This window comes from Panthera uncia, chromosome D1 (genome assembly GCF_023721935.1).
Source record: "Panthera uncia isolate 11264 chromosome D1, Puncia_PCG_1.0, whole genome shotgun sequence".
Lineage (NCBI taxonomy): Eukaryota > Metazoa > Chordata > Mammalia > Carnivora > Felidae > Panthera > Panthera uncia.
The window spans coordinates 26,345,200-26,360,518 of record NC_064808.1 but is presented as its reverse complement, the minus strand read 5'-3'; the positions used below and the strand labels follow the sequence as shown (position 1 = coordinate 26,360,518).

At 37.8% G+C, this 15,319-nt stretch overlaps 1 protein-coding gene and 1 pseudogene across 1 annotated transcript in view; one reads left to right on the top strand and one right to left on the bottom strand.

The window, feature by feature from the left end:
• CSTF3 (cleavage stimulation factor subunit 3) overlaps positions 1 to 5,965 on the bottom strand; it is a 72,627-nt gene extending 66,662 nt beyond the window's left edge. The window contains exon 1 of the mRNA XM_049648564.1: positions 5,745 to 5,965. Within this exon, the coding sequence (XP_049504521.1) occupies positions 5,745 to 5,771 (27 nt within the window). The 5' untranslated portion in view covers positions 5,772 to 5,965. The remainder of the gene's footprint in view (positions 1 to 5,744) is intronic.
• A 1,580-nt stretch (positions 5,966 to 7,545) lies between these two features.
• Positions 7,546 to 8,693, top strand: LOC125934960 (protein BEX1-like; annotated as a pseudogene).
• The last annotated feature ends 6,626 nt before the right edge of the window (positions 8,694 to 15,319 follow it).

Sequence of the window (15,319 nt, the reverse complement as noted above, 5' to 3'; positions counted from 1 at the left end):
GTGCCTTTACCAGTGCAATGGAACTCTACCAGATTTTTGGTATCCTGCATATAATCCCTTCAATCCTTCCAAAGACTAAAAATCTAAGAAACATGTAAACAATTCAAAACTTAAGAAAAAGTAGGCTAAAGATTATTGGCCCAAATGACACATATCACATTTCCTTATTAAATTTGCTTATTCATTCCTTAGGAAACAGATGCAAACTACAAATAAAAAATTGAGTCTTTTAGAATTTAAAAAATGTAGCTTTAGACCAAATGTAGCCAAGATATTAATTCTCTAGATTAAGTAAAATGTTAGAAAAACATCAATTAAGAAATAGTTTTGTCCTTCTGGCTTTAAGTATTTACTGATTATAAGCTATCCACTAATCTAAAAATTTACTAACTCAAATTCCCCTTCCTTTTTTTAAAAATACATTTTAAAGAGAAAGAGAGAGAGAGTGCATGCGCTAGAGTGTGGGAGACTGACAGAGGGAGAGAGAGAGCATCTCAAGCAGGCACCACGCACAGCATGGAGCCCAATGAATGCAGGGCTCAATTCGACAGACCCTGGGATCATGACCTGAGATGAAATCAAGAGTTGGATGCTCAATTGACTGAGCCACCCAGGCGCCCCAAATCTCTTTTTACATCAATTCTCACACCATTACCAACTGTCCAGCAAAACAAAAAGACTCAAATTCACAGCAAGGTCTTGGCTAAAGAGAAATAAAGATTTAGAGACAATGGTAGAAAAGCTCAAAACTAAGAATTGTGTTTGGCAATGGTCCACTTACTAGGTACAAACATCTGAACACAGATTTTGCAACTCTGGGAAGTCTATCTGGATGTAAACTATACTCCCCGAAACGCCTATATTCTTAATGTTGAAGGAATGCAATCTTTCTTAACACAGCACCTTTCTGTTGTACTTCTAAAGAAAACCAATACTTCCGTAAATACAGATCAATCTCACTTAGGAACAATGACTGCCAACTATAGTATTCTACACAGTCGAAATATTAATAAAGATGAACTCAATTTTAGCTGCCCAAACTGTTACACTAAGTATCACAACACGAGGGAGGAAAGTAAGAAAGACTATTACAGAAAGATTGTTAAAAACAGAAAAGAATAATTGGGCCCAAGAACAATTGGGCCAAGATGTGTATCATCTAATACACATACCTGGCCTTTCCCCCTCCTTATTCCTAACTGCCTCCCACATCCACTTTGGCTTTGAAATTGTCCTGGTGCTATCATTACCTTTTAACCGCTGGTAAGTATTAATGGTACTCAGCAAAGCCCTAAACAAGGTTTCAGGCTTCAACACTTGTATATATTTCATCTTTCTTCCTTCATTAATAAAGCAAAACAAGGATTAATCTTTTTAATTACTACTGGTAATTATGCTTCTTCAAGTCATGCAATTTTTCCAAAGTGAGGATCATTTTGTTTATATTATAGGCCTTCCTAATTCTAGGTAGGTTATAGATTGTTTTAAAAGTGAAGTCTTATTTCTATTTTTTTTTTTTTTAACGTTTATTTTTGAGAGACAGAGCGCCAGTGGGAGACACAGAATCTGAAGCAGGCTCCTGGCTCTGAGCAGTCAGTAAAGACCCCAACGTGGGGCTCAAACTCACTGTGAGAGATCATGACCTGAGCCAAAGTCAGACACTTAACCCACTGAGCCACACAAGTGCCTCGTGTCTTATTTCTAAAAGACGAGTGTAGAAACAGAATTTTAAGGATTTAAAGGTTCATATGAATTGGCCTGGCTGAGAACATCTCTCTCCATCCTCTTATCTAACACAACTTTAGGAACCACCACTTTTACACCCAAAATATTTTACTCTGTATTATTTGTCCATCTGTCCTCCCAAGATTAAACTCTTTGAGAATTTGTACTGTATTGCACAGAGCCTAACTGCAAAATTCATCCATTCATTTATCAAACACCTTTAAATATCAAAGAGAATTTCCTAGATTCCTAGATGCAAGGATGAATAAATAAGGCCACCCCTTCAACTCAGGCCTAAACCCAGTGGAGGAACTCTAAACAATAGCTAAATGCTGTAAGGGTAGTGCACAAAGTAAAATGAAGTTAAGAAAGAATGAGATAAAAAACTGAACCAAGCAGTGAAAAAAAAGTATGCAAGACAAAAAAAGAGCCATAATTCCACACAGGAACTAGATGTGTTTTCATTAGGGAAGGGGGGGAGGGGACTTACAAACAAAGTTTTGTCACCACGGAACTGGCAAAAAACGGTAATCAAGAATACCCATGAAAACTGCTAAGGTAATTTAAATAGCTCTCTATATGCAAAATGGAACCTTCTCACAAGAGTTAAAAAACAAACAAACAAACAAACAAAAACCAATAAACCTTAGCAGCGATTTTGCTTGTCTACAGTCATTTTCCTCTATCAAAGGGAAATCTAGAGATTCAGTACCAAGAAAGAAATGACCATGCATAGTTTTAAATAACTAAGGTATCAGGTTTATTCAAAAAAACTTTTTTTTGCGCTTCAATGCTAAAAGGGTAAAAGAAATCTACACCTCCTATCTTGCCAGATTCTTTGTCCATCACATCTCTTGGCATCTTTCTAAAGCAAATGCACAATTCAGAGTGGCTTTGATTTTTTTCTTACTAATCTTCAGCTTTGTTTGGTCTCTTTTTCTTGTCTATCATTGTAGGTACTCTCTTTTCCTATAAATATTCACTGACCAGTTAAAAGGTTACTGAAGAACACAATATCAACCCACAAATTACTAATTGCAAAGGGGAAAATAATCCTTCACAAGGAAGAAACCCAGCAGTCATCACCCTACCTAAAGCAAACTAGTTGATTTGTATTGTCAACCAGGTCACTATTGAAGGTATCATTTAATTACCACTTCAGTTAAAGTTGAATAGTACAATCTCTGGGATTTGCCTGAAAGCAATGAGGATAGGGAGAGTAAGTGAAAGTATGGGGGAAAAAAGATTAAGTCATCAGTTACAGCTCTATGATAGAAACATCATTCTACTTGTTTGCATGTTTGAAATGTTATCATTACAAACTTAAAGAAAAGATAGTATGTGTTTTAGGTTGATGAAAGAAAGATACAGGAGCCACCATAAAGGTTGGGACCAAGTTGAGCATCAAAAAGAAAAATAGCTATCGCTTATTTTTTTCTTTTAATATTTATTTTGAGAGAGAGAGAGACAGAGAGAGACAGAAATGGTGCATGTGAGGGAAAGGCAGAGAGAGGGAGACTGAGGATCTGAAGCAGGCTCTGCGTTAACAGCAGCAAGCCTGTTGTGGGGCTCGAACTCATGAACCACAAGGTCATGACCTGAGCCAGATACTTAACCCAATGAGCCACCCAGCTGCCTCACTGCTTAACACAGTAGATACAGAGAAACCCATGAATCCATAGTGATCTCTTTTATAAAGAAAAACAAAGAAATTTCTTCTTTACAGAAAAGTATGAGCCAGTCAGTAAAGACATAACAGAATTTTCAAAACACCATTTGCCACCTCCAATATAATAACTGATTTATTCAAGAATTATCAATCGATGACAAATAATAACTAGTTAAAAGGTTACTGAGGAACACAATACCAACCCACAGATTACTAACTGCAAAGGGGAAAATAATCCTTCACAATGAAGAAAGCCAACAGTCATCACCCTATCCAAATAAACCTACCCATCACTAATAGTGGAACAACCTAGCATGAAGTGCTTTCTAACATAACACTCTAAGTTACTCTACCCAAAAATATTTAACCCAAATATTACCAAAGCTCTCAGTTTAGACCTAACCAAACACAGTTTTCAGGAAATAACACAAGATGAAGGGTAAAGTTAAACAACAACACACACAAAAATCAAATCAACTCAGAAAATTAGAAGTTTTACTAGAAAATTGTCCTGGGTTCCTCAAACAATAACCCTGGGGAGAAAAATGGGGGAGACAATTCAAGAGACGTTAACTAAATGATGCCTGTAAATCCAGATAGATTCTGCCTTAAAAAAAGGAAAAGAAACCCTACGAAACATATTCTTGGGACAACTGGGGAAATTTGAACACGGACTGGGCTTTAGAAATGATAGTATTACTATTAATTTTCTTAGGTGAGAAAATGGTATGGTCGTTACATAACTGCATCAATGTCCTTATATAAAAGAATGCTGAAATATATGAGGCTGAAATATGTGTTGGCTTACTTTCAAATAAATATGTATGGAGAGATACAGCAAGTATGGCAAATGGTTAACAATTGTTGACTGTGGGTGAATGCAGGCATTCATTGCACTTTTCTTTCAACTTTTCTCTATGTACTAAACTTCACACTAGAACTTTAGGGTTAATTTTTTTTCTGTAAGTTTTAACCACCTCTGCCATTTAAAACACCACATATCTGAAATATTCAAAGTCATGACATTGCAGTGTCTTTACAATTTTAGATAAACGAAAGAATTAACAAATTCTGGAAATTTTCAATGAAACCTTAGGAGATCACTCCTTGACTTTCAGGTGACAAACTATTAGCCCAGAAAAATGGTAGGTATACATAAACAGATTTGATATAATTTTGAGAGTTTTCATTCTTGGGCATTCTGACAACATGCAAAATACAAGCACAGAAGATTTCAGTACTGAAATCAGTCAACAAGCAAACACAAAATTTAATTTAGGAAGCTTTTCTTGACCTAATGAAATTTACAATCATACAGACTATTCAAGAGGGACTGCAATTTTGCCTCATCTCTGTTAACCTCCAAGAACAGCCTCTACCTTCTAAGCTGGGGACTTAAAAAAACAAAAACCTAAGTGTAGTTCGTTACCATGGCAACGGGAAATTTCAGGAAATTGAGACCCTGCAGGCTAGCTAGCCTCCATTTTAAAAACTATTTACCTGAACATACCATGACTTTAAGTCGAAAAACAAATTGAATGACATCTTTCATAAAATGCCAGTTTCCTCTTTCAAACTAAAAGGTAAATACTACCCTACAAAATTCTGAATAAAGAGCAAAAGAAACAAATCATTTATTTAAATGTCTGAATTTTAAAATATTTATATGTCACTTATGTCCAGTACTAAAGCAGATGCGTTTATTCACAGTGGCCAAAACAGACTCCTCATTTCCGATTTATCAAATTCTGCATTATGTGTCGGTTGAAAACCGAAAATGAAATGTGGACAAAGAAAAAAAAAAGAAAACCACAAAATTCCCCAAGTCTCTGCATAACCATGCTCTTACTCCTAGACTGCTTCCTTCTTCATTCGCTCTGGCAAGACACTATTTCTCCAGATGAGTTTCATCTCAAATTATTTTTCAAACTGGTAACCTATTTCTGCGTATATCGGAGTAGGGCAGGAGGAAACATTGACAAGTTTTTCGAGAACACCGAGTACACGTTAAAATAATCAATTCCCAAACACCCTAACATCAAAACAAAATGTTATCAAAGGAAGGCATCCCACAGGAGTAGTCCCACGAACCTAAACAGGACGAAGCAGCTTCCTGGCTATTGTCTACATCAAGTATTTGTTCACATTAACGCCTAAGACAGAAAAGCCAAAAAATAACTTCAAATCTCAGTCAGCTCTTGCTCCCCATTCCCACCATTCTTCTGTACCCGGTCCTCTGGGTTCATTAGACCCCGATTCCTTCCTCAGGCGAACATGGCTGGAGTACTCGGACGAACAGAGACGTGGAGAGAAGAGGTCGCCACGAGGCCCCACCACTCTCTTTCCTCACCTGCTCCGGGGCTCCGTCTCCTGACATGGCCTCAGCTGATTAGAAAGTGAGAACTGGCCCGCGATGCGAAGCTAGAAAAGAAAAATTAAACTAAAAGCCACCCAAGCCAGTAAAGTTACCCCCAGCCCAGCGGAGCCAGACCGCCAACACGAATCGCCACCGCCCACTCAGATATGAATTAAAATGGCTGCGCCCCTGCTGGCCGAGGAGAGAGGTGTGGCTTCTGCATTAACTTCCGGGGCAGTGGGCGGGGTTAAAAGCTCAACTCTCCAGTTACTTGGCCGCGCAGAAGCAAAGAGAACCCAGAGGTGGGCCCAAAGCCTGCGCTGACGTCACGACTCTGGGTTTAGGGAAACTGTTGTTGAGCTGGCTACAACCGGCTGGGAGGCGGGAATCTGGTTAGCCTGGAGGTTTGCGCGCCTTTCAGAATTTAATTGTCAAGCTTTGAAACCTAGTTCTTCACTTTTTTTTTTCTGAAAAATTTATTTTATTTTTGGGCGTTAACAGTAAATTTTATTTATTTATTTTTATATGAAATTTATTGTCAAATTGGTTTCCATACAACACCCAGTGTTCATCCCAACAGGTGCCCTCCTCAATGCCCATCACCCACTTTCCCCTCCCTCCCACCCCCCATGGTTCTTCACTTTTGAAGCCTGATTACCAATCAGTTCAGGCAAACTGGCTATTTTAGGGAGCAATGCTAAGTTTAAATGCCTTCTATGTATTGGAGATAAGGAATACATCGAGGTCTCAGCTAATGTTTTCTATGCTTCCTACGGATGAGAGGAACCGATCAAGCCCACAATAATTTGTACTGTCACCATCTACTATTGTGTCTAAGGCTTATTTCTCATTTTCCTTTTAATTGTGCTTTTATGGGTTTTCTTGGTGGGGGTGACAGGAGGTTGGGTAGGGTTATTTTTGGTTATGCAAAAAAATTTTGTTTGAATTGTTATGTAGTAGAATCTATCAATCTTATTGCTCTGGATTTGGGGACCAAGATAGAAGGGCTTTCTCCATTCCCAGATAATAAATTCAATCATGGTTTTAGTACTTTCTTGGTTTCATTTTTTCCATTGAGATAGTGTTGCTAGAATTGGCAAATAAAAATACAGCACAATCAGCTAATTGAATTTCATACAAATAATTTTTTCTATAATTATGTACCAAGGGGTTAATGTAGGCAACTGTACATTTTAACTGGTAAACCTACGTTTGGATTTATGATCCATTTAGAGTTTAATCTGGCGTATATTACACAGAATAGATCCAATTTTATCTTCTCCCAAATACAAATTCCATTTTCAAAAATAAATTTTAATGAAAGAGTAGTCTAAAATAAATTAATGACAATATGACATTTTGCTTCTGAATGCTGTGCTTTGCATCTTTCAAGAATGAAGAATATTTTCTGCTTAGCCAACATAATACTATCATACCTAATTAGATTAATCATTCTTTAATATTGTCTAATATATAGTACATATTCAAATTTTCCAATTGTCCCCAAATTTTCTTCACATCTGGTGTACTTAAATCAAGAGCCAATCCAGGACCACACATTATGTTTGGTTTTTCTGTTTCTTATATCTCTTTTAATCTAAGACAGTTGCTTTTTTCACAACACTGATGTGTTGAAGAGACTGACCAAGCCAGTTAGTTGTCTTTTAGAATGCATGTTCCACCTTATGGATTTGTCTCATTGTTTCCTCATGATGTCATCCCGTAAGTTTCCTGTAAAGGTGCGGTCACTGCCCATTAAGTAACATAAAACTTAATACTGGATTAGGGTGGAGACAGACCGATTCTGTTATATTCTTGCAACTAGAAAGTAATTCTTGGAGCATCTGGGTGGTTCAGTCGGTTAAGTGGCTGACTTTGGCTCAGGTCATGATCTCACAGCTAGTAAGTTCAAGTCCTGCCTCCTGATCTGCGGGTACAGCTCAGAGCCTGGAGCCTGCTTCGGATTTTGTGTCTCCATCTCTCTCTGCCACTCCCCCACTTGCGCTCTGTCTCTCACTCTCAAAAATAAATATTTAAAAAAATTATTTGATAAAATTCCACCCAAAGTTATGATTTAAGGAGACGGAAGTCTCCGAGCAGGGCAGGTCAGGGGCAGCCCCAAAGAGTAGGAGGCGAAGGGGGAGCAGGTGCCCTGGTCTGTTGTAGGGGCGCACTTTGGGCAAGAATCGGGAGCAAGAGACTGCAAGGCTAGGCCTGGGAGCAATGGCATCCAAAGAGGCACAAACAGTCAAAAATTTCAACATGGAAAATGACAGCCAGGAAAATGATTAAAAAAAAAAAAAATGAAAAGGAGCAAGTTGCTAATAAAGGAGAGCCCTTAAGCCTCCCTTTGGAAGCTGGTGAATATTGTGTGTCCAGAGTAAATCATAGGCTCTTCCGTGTTTAGTCAGCCCATCCTTCAGTATAGGTGGGACATGATTCAGAGGCTTGCAGAGCCACAGGCAAGGATGAAAGAAGACAAGATGGGAAGGATTGGGAAGGTGAGAGAGCTGATGGAAAAGCTGAGGGAAAAGCAATTCAGTCATAGTCTGCAGGTAGTTAGCCCTGATCCTCCGCACCGTGACCATCATGATGAGTTTTGCCTTATGCCTCCAATCCTGATGTTTTCCCTGAAGTTAATGATAACACACACCTGCTTCCTAAACTGACATGTTCTCCGTATACCTTTGTTGTAAACATTGTGGGTCTCCTATTACCAACTTCTAAATGAATGTTGTATTTTGACCCAATCTGTAAGATTCTGTCAGCGGGGGAGTTTTACCCTATTGCATGGCAAAATGCTCATTATATATTGTGAAGTTAATAAAGCAGTTTAAAAAGCCAAGAAAGAAAGAAAGAAAGAAAGAAAGAAAGAAAGAAAGAAAGAAAGGAGGAAAGGAGGAAAGAAAAGGAAATCTCTAACAAAGTAGGAACAGAAGGAAACTTCCCTGTTTGATAAAGACTGTTTCCCAGAAATCTACAGTAGGCCATTTTAAATTATAGTAATGGTCACTTTCTTTTTTTTTATGCTTTTTAAAATTTTTATTTTATTTTTTTAATTTACATCCAAGTTAGTTAGCATATAGTGCAACAATGATTTCAGGGGTAGAGTCCTTAATGCCCCTTACCCGTTTAGCCCATCCCCCCTTCCACAACCCTTCCAGTAACCCTCTGTTTGTTCTCCATATTTAAGAGTCTCTTATGTTCTGTCCCCCTCCCTGTTTTTATATTATTTTTGCTTCCCTTCCCTTGTGTTCATCTGTTCTGTGTTTTAAAGTCCTCAAATGAGTGAAGTCATATGATACCTGTCTTTCTCTGACTAATTTCACTTAGCATAATAGTTGGAAACAGCAAGATTTCATTCTTTTTGATTGCCAAGTAATACTCCATTGTATATAAATACCACATCTTCTTTATCCATTCATCCGTGGATGGACACTTGGGCTCTTTCCATACTTTGGCTATTGTTGATAGTGCTGCTATAAACATTAGGGTGCATGTGCCCCTTTGAAACAGCATACCTGTGTCCCTTGGATAAATACCTAGTAGTGCAATTGCTGGGTCATAGAGTAGTTCTATTTTTAATTTTTTGAGGAACCTCCATACTGTTTTCCAGAGTGGCTGCACCAGTTTGCATTCCCACCAGCAGTGCAAAAGAGATCCTCTCTCTCTGCAACCTTGCCAACATCTGTTGTTGCCTGAGTTGTTAATGTTAGCCATTCTGACAGGTGTGAGGTAGTATCTCATTGTGGTTTTGATTTGCATTTCCCTGATGATGAGTGATGTTGAGCATTTTTTTCATGTGTTGTTGGCCATCTGGATGTCTTCTTTGGTGGTCACTTTCATTTCTACTGCTTAACACTGCACTGGAGGTCCCAGTTAATGCCAAATGAAATATTAATGTTAGAAAAGTGAGACAAATCTTGCAATATTCAAACAATATGACTTTCTACCTAGAAGACAGAAGTAAATCAATTGATAAACTATTAGAAATAACAATAAAATCCAGTAAGGTGTTCAAATAAAGGATCAACTTATAAAAATTAAGAGTTCCCTATACTCCATCAGTAATGGATTAGAAAAATGTCATAAATGATAAAATATACTCATGATAGCAATAGAAACCATAAAACATCCAGGGGCACCTGGGTGGCTCAGTCAGTCAAGTGTCTGACTTTGGATCAGATCATGATCTCATGGTTCATGAGTTCAAGCCCCACATTGGGCTCTGTGCTGACAGCTTAGAACCTGGAGCTTGCTTCAGATTCTGTGTCTCCTTCTCTCTCTGCCCCTCTCCGATTCGTGCTTTGTCTATCTCTGTCTCTCAAAAATAAATAAAAACATTACAAAAAAATTAAAAACAAAAAACCCATAAAACATCCAGAAACAGTTCGTCTGCTGGTTACCTATGACCTCCCAATTACCTAATGCTGTGGTCAGTCTTACTTGATCTACCAGCAATATTTGACAACACAATCACTCCTTTCTTTTGGAAACATTTTTGTCACTTTACATCCAGAATACATATTTCTTGGTTTTGCCACTATGTCATTGGCCAAATTTAAACACACACACATACACACACACACACACACACATATGTATATGCGTATGTGTATATATAACATATATATACACATACGCATATACATACATACATATATATACACATACGCATACATATATATACATATGTATATATACATATATATGTATGATTTATATATATATATATACATATATATATAACACACATAAGCCAACATTATTCATAAAATAATTACTATCAACACATATCTTGTAACATTTTATTACTGTGAATTTTGCCACTTGCAGTGTTTCCATAAATCCCCCAGGTGGCAGACAAATACAATTTCCACTTGATTAAACAAACTTGGTAAGAATGTTACTTACTGCAAATCAATTGGAAATATTAATCAGAATTCTAGAGTACAGGCCAAGTATACTTCCCATATGATTATGGAATTAATTTCTTATAACTTACATTAGAATTTCATTAGGAACATAAATGGCATTGTTAAATTGCTGAGCAATCATTGTAATTAGGCACTTTGATAAATATATATTCCACTTGATCCACCATCATAAACACTTAGAAATGTATCTACTGGGGATGGAAGTTAATACTGGCCCTTTGGGCTCTGAAAAAATCAATTAAGCATCACTGGTAATAAAGCAAAAGTTCTGTTAACCAAGTAATTGTTGTTTTTTTTTTTAATCTTTATTTATTTTTGAGAGAGAGAAAGAGAGAGCAGGGGAGCAATAGAGAGAGAGGGAGACACAGAATCCAAAGCAGGCCCCAGCCTCTGAGCTGTCAGCACAGAGTCTGACCCAGGGCCCAAACTCAGGAACCGCAAGTTCATGACCTGAGCCGAAGTCGGACACTTAACTGACTGAGTCACCCAGGTGCCCCCCAACTAATTGGGTTTTTAAAAAATCTTTAGAGGGGCGCCTGTGTGACTCAGTCGGTTAAGCATCTGACTTTGGCTTGAGTCATGATCTCATGGTTCATGGGTTCAAGCTCTACATCAGGACCTCTGCTGTCAGCACAGATCCTGCTTTGGACCCTCTTTCCCTTTCTCTCTGCCCCTCTTCCATGAGCACTATCTCTCTCTCTCCTCTCAAAAATAAATAAAAACATTTTTAAAAAATTCTTTAGAGATTTCTACCATTACTCCCAATTTTAAACTCTTGACAGTTAAAATTGGTCCTAAAAGTCTGGGTGTTTGTTATACTTGGTATAATTTACCCACTAGCTATAAATACATCAAGCGTACTCTCCTCCTCATACTCACAGCTATATTTTTCTAATGTTTCAGTATGCTTTCTATAAAAAAGGAGCATGATCACAGCTGTGCAGAGGGATGGGCAAATAGTTTAAAGGCTTGTGTGAGAAGGACACAAATATATCTGGGATTTTATTTTTTAAAGTATGTATGATACTTCCAAGTAATGAATTCTCTATGTACATGGAAAGTCTGGAAAGACTATTGACTCATCTTAAATTAAAATGTTAATGAAACACATCTCTTACCCATTTTCTAAATGTAATCTGACTCTACTGCTGGCATTTAAAATTATTTGAAAATAAAAAAAAAATAAAGGTACTCAGTTAAAAACCATCTGGGCATTGTTAAATTTTATTTATTCTAAATATTTATTTTTTTAAAAAAATTTAATGTTTATTTATTTTTACGAATGAGAGAGCTCAGGGGAGGGTCAGAGAGAGGGGGAGACACAGAATCTGAAGCAGGTTCTAGGATCTGAGCTGTCAGCACAGAGCCAGACACGGAGCTCAAGAACCATGAGATCATGACCTGAGCCCAAGTCAGATGCTTAAGTGACTGAGCCACCCAGTTGCCCCAATTGTTCTAAATATTTAAAAAAACTTTCTTAAATTAGTCAAGAACTAGAACAACAATATGGGCAAAAACTGAGGTGGGGGGAGGAAAGCCAATTATAATCTCATCTCTTTGAAAAACAGTTTTTATTTCATACAGTCCCTTTTTGTATTCACTCATATGCATACATTTTTCCCATTTTAGAAAACATTTCATATATACAATTTAGATTTCTGTGAAGAGCTATTTTTCTGTTTTTAAAAATGTGGGGCCAGGGCACCTAGGTGACTCAGTCATATAAGTGTCTGGCTCTTGATTTCAGCTCAGGTCATGATCTCATGGCTGTGAGATTGAGCTCTAGGTCAGACTCTGCACTAGGTGTGGAGTCTGCTTGGGATTCTCTCTCTCCCTCTCTCCCTCGCCCCTCCCTCACTACCATATAAGCAAACAAACACGCTCATGCGTGCGCTCTCTCTCTCAAAATAAAATAAACTTTAGAAAAATGTGGGGCCAATATTAACTAGTATGACATAGACTTCATCCTGTCTCCAATTGCCTTTTAAGAGAAGCTAAACACTTTTGTCAGGGATGGACACCTAAGAATCTACCCTGTAGATAGACTCCACACTGAGTAATTAAGTAATCCAATCACATGTATCCTACTTGAAAGGTTGGAGAAAGCAGAGAGACACTAGGAGAGAGAGAAAGAAAAGCCATGTGGACTCTGGTGTAACCAGTCCTTGAATTGTCTCAGTTATGAAATGGCTTAATAATTTTAAACCACACATGCCCTTTCAGTTAACCCCCTTTTCCCTTAAGACTGAATGAAATTCTGTTCTTTGCAACCTAGAATGTGATACAACCACCTTTTGATAAATTATCAGTTTGTGTCCTGTTTCCCCTTCTTATTCTGTTTCCTTGCCTTTTATGTGAGCTTGTTCATTTGAAGTAGAAATAAGTTTTAAAAGCAGATTTTACCATCTCTAAAAACAACTTGATGTTGCATAAAAGTAAAGAGTATTTTATAACTTTGCTTCCACACTTTCATTATTGTTCTTCATCCTGAAAATTGTATAAAAGATGTATTCATTTTCTAGGAGAAAAATCCACAATCTCCATAAATTTATGTTAATCTAAAATTCCACGTCTGTTTTCAGGACATGAATTTGGCCCACAAAAGACTCTCAGTAAAATATGTATGCCTCATAATCTTTGGTGTAATAATATTCTGCACAATAGTACAATACTGCCACTATACTCTGGTGCTTTTCATCCAAAAACTCTTCTAAATTCCTTTTATGAGGCAACACATACTTAGACTCTATGATGGTCATTTCATTGTTTACTGGTAATAGTACACAGAAGGATGGAATGTGCTATCCCTGGCACAAAGAGTTCTGCTGGAAGTTTAGAGAGAATAAAATGTCTTCATACTTCAGTGACTACAGAGAAAATACTTGTGGAAAAGAGCAAAGTTCCAAGAAGTATATATTTATTATCTCTGTGCTGGTTAGTTGGAACTCTTCATCAATGAGATCATAGTTTTAATCCCAATGTGGCTCATTTATCTTTCCTAGCACCCTTAATCTTAGCGTGTACCCCCAGCCCTGGCCAACTGCTTGACAATGTCTCTTCTTGTCCAAAGGGGAACCTGTTAAGAGAATAAAATAATCTGTGCAAATCCACCACTATAATTGGAGAACTAATTTAAAATGCTTGCCAGTTGACAATGGGTTAATAGTTATCATTTTCATCTAGACACTAGTTAGTAGTCATATAGAAAGGCACTGCCTATATATACATAAACAATTCCTAAATGATTAAAAAAATTTTTTTTCATAACGTTTATTCATTTTTTGAGAGACAGAGAGAGACAGAGCATGAGCGGGGCAGGGCGGAGAGAGAGAGGGAGACACAGAATCCAAAGCAGGCTCCAGGCTCTGAACCAACAGCACAGAGCCTGATGCGGGGCTCGAGCCCACAAACTGTGAGATCATGACCTGAGCCAAAGTCAGACGCCCAACTGACTGAGCCACCCAGGCATCCCTCTAAATGATTTTAGATGAACAATTAATTGATCCATCTTAATAGTGCTGAGATTTCCCAAATGTGTTTCATTGCATTTCAGTATACAGATAGAGCCTTATTTATTATTTTTTAGATTTTATAATTGGAAGCTCGTACCTCTTGACCATCAAGACATGGTATTTGTCTTTCTCTTTCTGACTTATTTCACTTAGTATATGCCCTCAAGTTCCATCCATGTTGTCACAAATATCAGGATTTCCTTCTTTTTTATGGCTGAATTATATATATATAATCTCATGTCTTCTTTATGCATTCATCAGTCATTGGACACTTAGGTTGTTTTAGGTTGTTTTCATGTCCTGGATATTGTAAATATTACTGCAATGTACATGGGGGTGTAGATATATTTTCAAATTAGTATTTTGTTTGCTTCAAATAAATACCCAGAAGTGATTGCTGGATCATATGGTTGTTCCATTTTTTATTTTTTTTGGAACCTCCATACTGTTTTTCATAGTGGCCATACCAATTTACATTCCCATCAACAGTGTATAAAACTTTCTTTTTCTCCACATCCTTGCCAATTCTTACTTTCAAAAATTTTTATTTATTTTTGAAAGAGAGACAGAGTGTGACCAGGGGAGGGACAGAGAGAGAGGGAGACACAGAATCTGAAGCAGGGGTGCCTGGGTGGCTCAGTCCGTTAAGCATCTGACTTTGGCTCAGGTCATGATCTCATGGTCCGTGAGTTCAAGCCCCACGTTGGGCTCTGTGCTGACAGCTCAGAGCCTGTAGCCTGCTTCAGATTCTGTGTTCCCTCTCTCCCTGCCCCTCCCCTGTTCATGCTCTGTCTCTGTCTCAAAAATAAATAAACATTAAAAAAAAACTGAAGCAGGCACCAGGTTCTGAGCTGTCAGCACAGAGCCCAACTCGGGGCTCAAACTCACCAACTGTGAGATCATGACCTGAGCAAAAGTCGGATGCTTAACCGATTGAGTCACCCAGGCACCCAGCCAATACTTATTATTTCTTGTCTTTTTGATAATAGCCACTCTAACAGGAATGAAGTGATATCTCATTGTAGCTTTGATTTTCATTTTCCTGGTGATTAGTGACATTGGACACCTTTTGACATACCTGTTGGCCATCTGTATGCCTTTTTTGGAAAAATGTTCAGAT